The sequence below is a fragment of the Lycorma delicatula genome, chromosome 3 (genome assembly GCF_047948215.1).
Source record: "Lycorma delicatula isolate Av1 chromosome 3, ASM4794821v1, whole genome shotgun sequence".
Classification (NCBI taxonomy): Eukaryota; Metazoa; Arthropoda; class Insecta; order Hemiptera; family Fulgoridae; genus Lycorma; species Lycorma delicatula.
Window position 1 is genome coordinate 173,304,472 of NC_134457.1, and position 12,255 is coordinate 173,316,726.

A 12,255-nucleotide genomic window follows, 5' to 3' on the forward strand; every position below is an offset into this window, starting at 1 on the left:
TAAAAAAAAAAGAAAAGTCTCTTATTTACAGTCGTCTATATGTTTAAAAAAAAAAACTAGAATAAACTTTTATAAGACGGTAAAATATTAGTTTTTTAAAAAAAATTTACTGCTCGATGTCTTTTGAACATACTACAGCTTTTTATTTGCAACGGTTTTCCCCGCTATATTTAAGAGATATCTGCCGTAATAAGACAGCTTCTATTTTATATGATCTAAGAATTTAGAGAAACTAATAGATACATTCTAAAAAAAGCTCTTTTCGGTCTTGTATTTTTATTAAAAGAAAATTTATGACATCTTTTTCAAAGTAATCTAGCAGATTAACAGATAAACTGGTTTTGTATACAATGTGTTTTCAAATATCATGAGTTATTATTTTTTGTTTTCTTTACAATTTCATAAGAATATTATAATTATGAGTGAAGAATGCTTTAATATAATTAGTTAATGAGAAACAATTTGATGCAACGATTCTATCTTTGTGCTGTCTGAGAAGGTTTTTTTATCTATAAACCATAATCGTTTAATAAAGGTCCATTACTTATAGAAAATTTAATTAATAAAAAATAAATTATATTATAAATAAATAAATGTGGGTAGTTCCATAGTAAGTTTTCTCTCGTAACTTCAGTGGATGAGTTTTAAACGAATAATTACATTACCTACATAGTCGATGAAACGTTTTTCATTATTGCATTATGAAAAATATGTATTGTAATTTTATAGTGTTTCAGTGTGATATTAAAAGTAATTTTCCGCGAAAAATCAAGAATATTAGCTGGGAAATATAGAATAAAAAACTAATATATATTTTCGCATTATATTTAATATTTCATTTTCGAATTCTGAAAACTTCGAAGAGTATATATCATTTCACTTCATTTTATTTTCTTATTTTTATCAAAACGCTAGTTTTTCTTTGTCTTTTCATTATTTTTTTTTAAAACGCCTGTTCTTATCTTTGTACTTCAAACCATTAAAAAAAAATTAAATTATAAAATAAACTTTAAAAATTAAAAAGCCTGGCTTTTTAAAAAACGGACTGAAAAATAACATACTTTTAACTTGTTTCAATTTCGACTTTTGAAGTAGCCGCCAAATTAAGGGGTAATAAATAGTTGTTATTAACTGAGCACCGACCTCGACTAATCGAAATTTAAAAAATAATTAAAACATTGTAATATTTTTAATTTTTATTTATTGCAATTTTTAGGCAGGACCTACTTTTTTTAAATTTATTTTAGAACCGTCAGAAAATATATCCGTTTCCACTGTTAAAAACATTTCAAATAAATTATATTTTTTATACTTTAATAATGTTTTAAAAACCGTTTAAAATATCAAAGAACACTTTATTAATTTTTTTTAATATAGTTTTGTATTCGAATATAACAAATAAAAATGTACAAAAGTTATCAAAATATTAACCATTATGTATATGAAAATACGTGCTGTACAGAAGTATAAATTTCGATTTCGTCATAACCCGGTAAAAATAAACAATGATTAAAACTAAAAAAAAAAAAAAAAAAACTATTTTTTTTATGAATTCAAGATATGAAATTCGGTTAATGGGTTTTTTGAAAATATCTTTTAATTGAGGCGAGTTATTTGTACGATAATTGAAAAGACTGTATGCAATCTGATGAAATTTTATTTAATCGAAATCCAACCCCAGTGTGTATTCTTTGTTCTTGAGGAAATAATGTTGTGTTATAAACGAAAATTACCAAACCAAAGGGAGTTGTTAAATAGAACTCTGAAATAAAGAAAGAATACTATTATACATTAATCTGAATGCATTACACTGAACGAGATAACGATACTTAGGATTTTACATCCTAAGTACCATTTTCCTTATATCTCGAACTGTTAATGACTACATGACTTCATTTCATTGTTTCTCTCTCTCTCTTTTTCCCTCCCCCTATCTCACTACTCTGATGAAGTTCAGTCTTATAACCTTTGTAACTATCACCGTTTATATTTATACATAAATATAAACACAACACAAAACACATCGCTCTAAAAACTACCGCAACGCTATTAAACAAGGGCGTCCCGTCGACGTCGTAATACAAAATAAAAATCAAAGACTTCCAATGTTTGAGGATTTGAATTTTGACCAGATCGCACTTTTCTTACTAAGTATAACAACAAAAAATGGACATTTTTCCAATGTTTAACTTTCTATTAAAGTTTTATGCGAGTTCAAAAAGAATAAAATACTGGTTGCGAGTATGAAATAAAAAATTGAAAGACTACGGATTTAGAAGACTTGAATTAATTGTATTTACTAACTACACAGAGAATTCCTGTCTTGAGAAAAGAAAACCATATCAGCGTGTGATGTAGGTTACAACCAATTTCAATCTCTTCAATTGATCACTACTTGAATTTTTATTTAAACTTGACTAGAATATTGCATTTGAGTTACAGCTTACATTTGTTGATTTTAAACCTAATGCAAAATTTTATTTATTTATTTTTATCTTTCAACCGTTTACTTTTCATCTACTTTGAAGCTTTGTTAACAAATAAAACATTTTCAGACTACAACTATTATAATAAAGAAAATTTTATAATAACTGAAGGACAAATAAAATTGTTCATTCCTTAAGGACGCAGGTTTTGTGTTGCTACAAATGGATTTTGTACGGTTTATAAAGTTAACAAAAAAAATTAGTGCGGGTAATTTAAACAAGGTTACTTATGAACCCTAAATACATTAGTAATATTATCGTAATCATAACTATATGCACGAGCCTGCACAAGTAGCCCGAATTAAATGTAAATAAAAGTTATTTATACCGTTTAAACTCCTTTTTTACATCCTAAGTAACATTTTCCTTATACCTCGAACTGCTAATGACTACATGTCTTCATTTCATTGTTTCTCTCACTCACTCTCTCTCTCTTTCCCTCCCCACTCTCTCTCACTACTCTGATGGTGTTTATTTATATATAAATATAAACACAAAACAAAACACATACATTTTTATGTAGGACTTTCCGTAGGAGAAAAGGCCACATATATATAAAAGAGGGCTTCCCGTAAATATAAATGTAAATATATATATAATCTATTAATATACTTGTATGTAAAACCCTCGCTGACTCACTTATCTCTAATTTTCCTATTTCTTAATTAGCTATAAAGATTAAATTTGACATGATTAACTGTAGACGTCTTTAGATAAGTGTAAGATTTCAAATCTATAGCCATTTACAAACAGTGTTCACATTTCGAATTTCAAACTGACTTGAATTATATATATATATATATGAATTCCATATAAAACTATAGATGACAGATGTTTCCTTGAGCTCAAAAGAGGACATATGTAAAAAGAAAAGCTTAAAAATATATTATTTGCTCTTTTAAAGAATGGGAATTTCACGTACCTTTTCCATGTAGCGATGGATACAATAGTCGCTAAATTTATAACTCTAAAAACTGTGTATTATTCTCATCTATCCTTTTTCTTATAATAGCAGATTAGAGTACGGGAGTACCTGGTGGTGGAAAGCAGCGATACTGTTGTTGCATTCAAAAACTCAAATGTATTGTGAGTTGTGTGGGCTGAAGCGTCGTAGTAATGGGGCACCCGATTGCCCTCGCGACATACCTCTATGATAGTAATAAATATCTTCATTCAGACGCTTTAGAATCCAATAATAAAACTCGGCGTTGACAGTTAAACCTTGGAAATTTTGTCCACATTTTTTGAGAATTGAACAGAGTCATCCTCATCTCGCTTTATTCTCCACCGTAGTTCTGCCTTCTTACTAGACTCATTCTTCATCACTGTCATTCCATTGGATCATTCCAAAGGTCTTTGACGCAGATTTACCGAGTTACACAAAATCTGATGTTGACACAAAATCTGATACTATTTCTCTGTTCTTCCTTACGATCACAGTCAAATCACAGTTTCAAATCAATGTTTCCGTGCACTTGATACAAAAATGCGTGTAGGTCAAACCCCTAAGCAGATTTATTTATTCGGCATGCAGATTTATGGTCACTGCTCGCTTCCGCTGTGCTAAATAATCGTGCTGTTCTCTGTATACTTTACAGGAATGTAATAATAATTTAAAAAGACAAAGCTTTTTTTTGATCCAATAATCGAAAAATTTAAGTTCTGTATCTTGTTATTTCTGCATTTTTCTTAATTTTCAATTTTTTTTAAAAGAAAAACTAGGAATTATGGCAAATTACGCAATAAAGTTGACTTTTTTGCCCGTTTTTGTGGAAATTCTTTTTCAATGTTCCATAACTTCTTTAATACGTTTTTATTTCTTTAAGTTCTTTAATTTTTTAATTTGTATTATCGAGTTTAAAAATTAGTGTTTATTTAGGAACAAACTTTCATTTGCCGAAACTTTCATTAATATATTTTAATTTTGGTTTCAACATAGAGGCCAATTTAAAAAATAAAACAATTTAAAACTGGCGAAAATCTCCGCAGGTTATAAGAAAAGAGTTCATGCAATCGATCTCTTCACCTAATGCAGAAATGGCATTGTACTCGACTGAATAACATTTTTCTGTAGAATTATGAGAATCAACTATAACTTTTCTAACAGAAAGCCGAGATTGCCATTAATTAAAATTCTTCTATCGAATTCCTTGTTAATTAAAAATTCTTACTAAACTAGTATAACTAAAACATCTAGTTTATTAACTTTTTTGTTAATATTTAAGAAGAGTTACTCACTAAAATAAGAAACGGTATTGAATTGATACAAAACGATCCTCAGATGATACGGAAAGTCATCGGAAATATTTTACGTCGGGCAAAATGCTGTGTACATTGTGAAGGAGGGAATTTCGAACAATTACTGTAACTGAGGTTTGATATTCTGTTACCATTTATCATTTCATACATTTTATTTTTTTGTTTTGCTACATTAAGAACAATATTTATTAGGTACAAAAAAGAATAATACGATTTTCTGTCTATTTTTCGTCTGTTTTACTTCAATAAAAACCGATATTTAAACGTTTTTATTTACTTTTTATTAGTTATATTTATATTAATTTTCTCAGAATTAAATCTTCTAAAAGTTTTGTTACTAAATCTTCCGCATTTATTAGTCATTTAACAAAGCTATAGTACTACAAACCTAAAAAGTTGTTTTTCGACACAGAATTTTGTGTTTTACGCCGGATATGTTAAAAACTACAAGTTATAGTTCTGGGACCTTGTTTGGCCCAACTCAAATTACGTAAGAAACCACTAACTATATTCCTCAATTTGGATCCCAAAGATTAGAGTAGGGCTTGTTTTTTATTAGAAGAACCGAAATCCGGGCGAAATTTTTCGCCAGCTGTAACTCGAAAGCAAAGCGTTTCGGGACCTATGTCTACTGAACTTTTTTCATCATTTTCACCAGTAGAACGAGTCCTGAAAGTTTCTCCGTGGTATACTCTGTATCTGTTCTTTTGCAGTGATTTCTTCAGATTTTTACTTATCACAATACTCTCACAAATGTTTTGTTGAACCTCGTATTTCATAAATTATTACTATTCATCTAAAAAGCCTGCTTATATTTTTAAAGATTACGTGTAAAATGTGTTATTGCTCACTTATTTACTTCTTAAAATAGCCCGATTACTTTTCTGACCGGAAGGTTAATGTTTACATTTTGTCGCAATGAGAAATTATTATTACGTGGTATTTTGATGAAGAGACAGGTCTTTACATGGAGACAGCAAGCTACAATTTTTCTCTGTATCCTGCTAGCTTCCTATGTGTTTTCTTTCCTTCTATCTTGATACTGTGAATATTTTACTTTGAAACAATGGTTTTCTTATCTACAGATAACCAAATCATTTGTTACGATCAAAATCGTGGAAAAAGAGTAACTCGCCTTTCATTCAATTCATGATTTGAACTACTCATAAAAATAACAACGAAACACATGTTATTGTAACAACTTTATTCAATAACCTAGTTAATTTATTTTATCAGCACAAATATTATTTTGATGATGCGATCCTACCATTAACAGCTACTCAAACATTAGATAACACCAAAAATGTATCTTAATCCATGAGATAGGATGTTTGACCGGATTCCTTTCCTTTATAAGCATAAATTTCAAACAAAATGGTGAATTAGGAAAATAAAAGTGCAAAAAGACATTACGTGCGTCCATTACGTTTCAGAGAATTATTCAATCAGTAAATATACGATTAAAATCAACTTAAAATAGTTATTTTTATTTAATTAGTTCTTAGGCCAATTTCAAAGTAATTTAAGTGAAATAATCATTATTCATAAAGACATCAGTAACAGAATTAACTAGTTTTAAACGGGTGTATATTTAACTTTTGTTTTCGAATGTCGGATGTTGCGGGGATTAATCGTACAATTTAGATACGTCAACTTTCTTTATAAATCTTTATCGACCTCTCGACTATTTGTTTATAAGATGTAGCTATTAAATAACGAGACTAATGCTGCTACAGAAGAACTGCGCATGCGCCAAATTCGTAAGACCGACAGCTGTATAGCACGAAGCATTCTCTTTCGATTGTTGCCATTCCAGTTTATGTACACATATTATTCTGGCCGTGGCCTTCGTTTGGATAACATCTGTTTTTTTTTTGTTTTGCCGAAAAAATGATGAGTGTTTTATTAGAGCAAAGAATTGTCGTGAAATTTTATATGAAACTTGGAAAAACGTCTACTGAACCTTATCTGTTATCAAAAAATGTATATGGCAATGAATGTCTATCACGTCGCGGGTTTCCAGTAGTTTAAGCGTTTCCAAGATAGTCGAGAAGACGTCGAAAATGATATTCCCCCGGGTCGCCCTTCTACGTCAAAAACGGATAAAAATAATGACAAAATTTGGTAATCTGATCCGATCTGATCGTCGGTTAACTATTCTTGTCTTTATTAAAGGTGCTCGGTCATCTCCGTGAAAAGATAAGAAAAAAACTACCCGAATTGTGGAAGAACAAACTACAGGTTCTCTTCATCAGGACAACGCACCGGCTCACACCGCATTGTCTATCAAGACGTTCTAGCCAAGTATAAAATCCAAGTGTTAGACCATTCGCCTTGTTCGCCTGACCTGACACCATGTGACTTTTATCTGTTGCCAAAGGTCAAATCCTGTATTTAAAGGAATAAGATTTCAGACCGGTGAACCTGTGAAAGAAAAAGCGGCATGCGTCATGAAACAACTCGCAGAAGACTTCCAGCACTGTTTCGAACAATGGAAAATTCGCATGGAGCGTTGTAGGAGTAGAGGAGGGGTGGTGTATATTGAAGGGGATAATAACTAAATATATATACATTTAAAATAAAATATTTTACAGCATTAGTCTCGTTATTTAATAGATATTACCTCGTATACTATTAACATTTTTTTTTGTGTTGGCTCACTAAATTTTAACGAGCCCAATAACGTTTTACCAAACTCGAAGAGTAGTATTCTTGTAATCGTGTTCTGTTTTTCCGTAACACAATAAAAGGTTTTGTGAGAATATAATGGATTTTTTAATTTCTCATTTATGACAAATTCTACAGAAAATTTTATATTGTCAAAAATTCAACTTTATCATTTTACAACATTTATCAAAATATTTTTATCGAAATTTTATACTCTCACGGGGATTTTTCATTTATATTTTTCTCTTCGAATGGATTTAATAATTTAAAAAATGATTAATATATATATATATATATATATATTTTAAAGCATTTTATTCACCAAATTTCTGAAATTTTAGCCTAAATCTCTCTCTTAATGAGACGTATGTTTCTACATTTATTTATATTTTAATTTTCGAGATTTTTAGACATAAAAAATTAATTTAAAACATAATTAGGAATATTTGAATCTATACTAAATCCAAACCAATTCTGTTTTAGTAATTTTTTCATAGGAATAACTTTTTACTGGCTCTATAAGGAGGTAAAGTTAATGATACAGTAAGAAGAACTCATCTAAATAAAACTAGTTAATAAGAAATTTAAATGATAATTTATCACTAGACTATACTATAACTACAGAATTAGTTATAGAAACCGTATAAAATATTCTTTTCCTTGGAGCAAAAGACCTTCTTAAAAATGCCGCTACTAAACGATCGGTAAACTGAAGTCTGTAAATATTTAATTTTTTTTTTTTTTATGGGAGAGACAGTTTATAAAATCATAATAAAGAAATATTTTCACAAATTAAAATTACATATTAAAAAAAAAAGAGATTTTTTACTTACCATAAACAGTGTGATGAGATTCATTTTAACAGATAATAAAATTGTTTTATCAGCTGCGAACCGAAGGTAGATTATTTATAATCCGTTTTCAGCACTTAAGTTCATAAAAAAAAAAACTACAGTAAAGCACTACATACACTAACGATTGGAGTATATATTATGCGAGTTGATAAATGACCGAGATGTACTCGGATCGTTAAAGTGAATGCAGGTAAACGAAAGAAACCCACCCGACCCACTGCACTGCGCAATAATAAACAAACACAACTCAGAAAAAATGGAAGGGGAAAGAGGACGTCCTTGCAACTTGCATAATACAAGTTTGTGTTATTTATCAGTAATCAGTCTATTCCCCTGATAATCAATTTGCTTTATTGCAATCTATGTCAGTCCACCCACACTATCTGATACACTTTGTGAAAGAAAAAATACTTTTTGGGGTTTTTCTTTCTTTGTAATATAATTAAAAATTTCATAAATATTAAATTACAATCAAATTATGTTAGAATGATATTCCTAAACAAGTTATTTATTTTATCTGTACTAGATCACAATAACATTTTTGGCATTTTCTGTATAAGTAATCAGTCATAATAAGATTAAAAAAATTATTTACATTTTTATCTTATTATACATGGTTCCATATAATAACAAAAAAAAATTATTTACCTCAAAGTTTGACTTTAAAGGAATATTATTTACCTATGGTTAAAAAAGTACATACATATATGGCCTTGAAATAAGACTAACCAATTCTTGCTGTTAACCCTCAAAGGTTTTTTTTTAATCTGCATAAGTAAATATCCTCACCCAATCAGCCTCATCAAATAGAGACCATCACGACTTCTGATACTAGAAATTTAATTTAAATATAATTTCCATTTTAGTTTTTTCTTTGCTTAAGTAGAATTAAAAAATGATTAAAAAGTAGGTTTCTTGATGAAACATTTAACAAGTTTTTGGGTGATTCTTTTTATTATAATTATGTTTAATCAAAAAGACAATCTTTCTACAGTAGTGGAGAACAAGTATGAAAATTATTGTAACTAATAAAATAAAACAAATATAAATAGATATTTCTCTAAATTATGATGATGATGGCTCACTTCAGGATCTAATACAATATCTGTCTAAAAAGTAACCATTCACCTTGAACGTCTTCTAATACTCACGAGAAAATTTGGTTGAAGTTCTCACTCAAATATTTACATTCACTCTATGCCACATCTGAATTAGAAATTACTGAAGAAGTACATTCTTCTTGCAATTTGAAAAAACTGTTTTGCTTTAAACTGCAGAAAAACATCCAAAATGATTAAGAAAATTCTGAATATAACTCAATCAGTGAAGCTAGGTATAAAATTGTGATACCAACAATTTAAGGATGGTTGCAAACCTGTTGTAAGTGGTTGAAATGTTGGAAGGCTTTCAACAAGCAAAACATCTAAAAATGTTCAAAGCATGTGATTGCAATAAAAATTTTTAAAAAATCAGTGAGCAATAGTAGGAACTGGATCTAGGATCGTAGATTATTGTTTTTGACAGTGTATATAAGCATAATATATGTTACACCAATATTTATTCCACAGCTTATCATAAATTCAAAGGAAATTTCTAGATAATTTTTTATGGGATTTATTAAAAACTGCTTGCAACAATCCAGATTTCTTGAAAGAGAACCCACTGAATTATCTAGTGATGAATTCATCATCGCAAATCAATCAGCTGATTTCAAGGTAGAGAGTTCTAAGGTTCAAATCCTAGTAAAGGCTAGGTTATACTATATGCATTTGAATACTAGATCTTACCGGTGGATCTTTGTGTTCCAGACATCGGTGTTCTTTGGTGGTTAGGTTTTAATTAGCTACCCATCTCAGGAATGGTCAAACTGGGACTGTACAAGACTACACTTCACTTACCTTCATACATATCATTCTCTGAGGTAATACCTTACAATGGTTCCGGAGGCTTAACAGAAAATGAGAGACTTCTTGAAAGAAGTTACAGCCAGAAACAAATCACGGTTATAACCATTAGTATGGTTTTATTATATGACTTGAGAACATGCCATAAACTTGAAACAAAGCCCCAGTCTTCCACTGAATGTGACCACTAACACAATCCTCCAAATAAGGCAACCAAAATCATTTAAGATATTCATAATTACAAAATAAATACTAAAAATTGATAATTACTAAAAAAGGTGTTCTAAAAAGAAGAAAATGAGTACAGCTTTGGGGATTAACTTAGGACTTTTTCAAAAACTAAAATTTCTTTTGATTGATCTTAAACCATGCACAAGATTAAGCACAATGAGATAGCATATACTGACTCATTATTAGACAATGAACACAAAGACAATTTTTAGATTGTTTTGAAAAGTGGAAAGAACACTGGAATAAATTTGTTGGATCTGAAAAACAACTTTTTTAATATGACTAAATGATTATAGTCCTTGGCAGGTTTTATTTTAATTATGTAGTTTACACTCCAGAACAAACACATTCATTAAAATTCTGGAGGTACACTCAATCTGCAGCAGTTTTAGATTTAAACAAAGAACAAGGTAAAGTAAAATATAAAACTTTTAATCCTAAATTAATTTTAGTTCAGGATTCATTTATACTTTTATTCTTTTTCAACTACTTCCATCCCAGCAGATAGTACTATTTAATTTATACTTGGTAATGTATGCTTTAAATAAGTTAACAAAATAATTCCAAGAATGACTAATATTCTGGTTTTATTCAACTGAATAATTTTTCAAGATTAGTTTTTGCAAGAATTTAAGGTAAGCAAAAATCCCACCAAAGCAATTATTCATCCTCAGTAAAAATGTAAACAAAGTAAAACATGATAAAACACTGTAATTAATAGTACTGTAACATAAATAATATCATAAGAAAACATTTACATATACTGTATTCATGGAGGAACTTGTAAACAGATACAGTTAAATATATTTATTTACTTCACACTATGCACACCATTATTTTGTAAAAGATAATCATCAAAATCTTCTGATTCTCTCTCCAATGTTTCCTTAGGTCAGACCTTCTAGTATGCTTCTTCACCTCTTTATCCATGAACTGCTGTTTATCCTTTGCTCTCTCCATATTTTATCCTTTCATCAGATCTTTCATTTTACTCTTCGACTACTTGGTTTTTACTTATTTTCCAGACAAAAACTGTTCTTAAACTTTACTTCAGTCATCACCAATACCACAATTTCTCTCATAACAAATATCACTCGTATTTTCTCTTAAAACAGCAACTTACATAATTTTTTTTAAAGCTGATTACCTAATAAAGTACAGATATTTGATCATATAAATGTAATGTGATGATTAATAAAGCAATTACACATGCCATAAAATTTATGTATAATCAATTCTAGACTTCGTGAACATTTTGCTGCAGTGAAACCAGTCATTTTTCCTGATCCAGACCAGGAATTTGTATTACGAATACAATAACTCAGTTACAGAGAAACCTTAACTTAGATTTTAGTGAGCCTAAAGACCCAAATTTTCAACAACAAATGCCAGTAATTAACTAGCAATGCCTTCTTACGTAAAAAAAATGTTACTACAAAAAAGCTCGAAAAGTAAAATGTTTATCAAGGTTTATTTTTATATTTGTACTTACAGTGATAGAAATACAGAAATTCCAAGGGTAAAAGCAGAGTAATTTTATCTAGAGATATTATTCGGTGTGGATTCAATAACTGGATATTATATAACTTAAATGCAATCATAAAAAGAAATATTTGAAGATGTGAAAATCTGTCCAGCAGGGAAATATAAAAGAGTAAGAAAGAGGCTTTGGATTTTTAGACTGCAATAAAATTTTTAGAATGTATGGATGTGAGAATCATCAATGCAAACTGCACAAATTTTTGAAATTATAATGAGAAAGTATTAATTTGAGCAGTAAGCAGCATCAAACGACAGACTATTTCAGCATTCACTGAGATCCTGTTAAAATGCACTTATAAATATTAATTATCA

General features: G+C 29.3%; 1 protein-coding gene across 2 annotated transcripts in view; it reads right to left on the bottom strand.

Moving 5' to 3' along the window:
- Positions 1-8,467, bottom strand: part of LOC142322221 (uncharacterized) — a 72,782-nt gene extending 64,315 nt beyond the window's left edge. For both annotated transcript variants that reach the window (XR_012755808.1, XM_075361041.1), the window contains exon 1: positions 8,246-8,467. Coding sequence is in view for 1 of the 2 variants with exons in the window: in XM_075361041.1 (XP_075217156.1) it covers positions 8,246-8,269 (24 nt within the window). In the remaining variant the exon portion in view is untranslated. The remainder of the gene's footprint in view (positions 1-8,245) is intronic.
- Between the last annotated feature and the right edge of the window lie 3,788 nt (positions 8,468-12,255).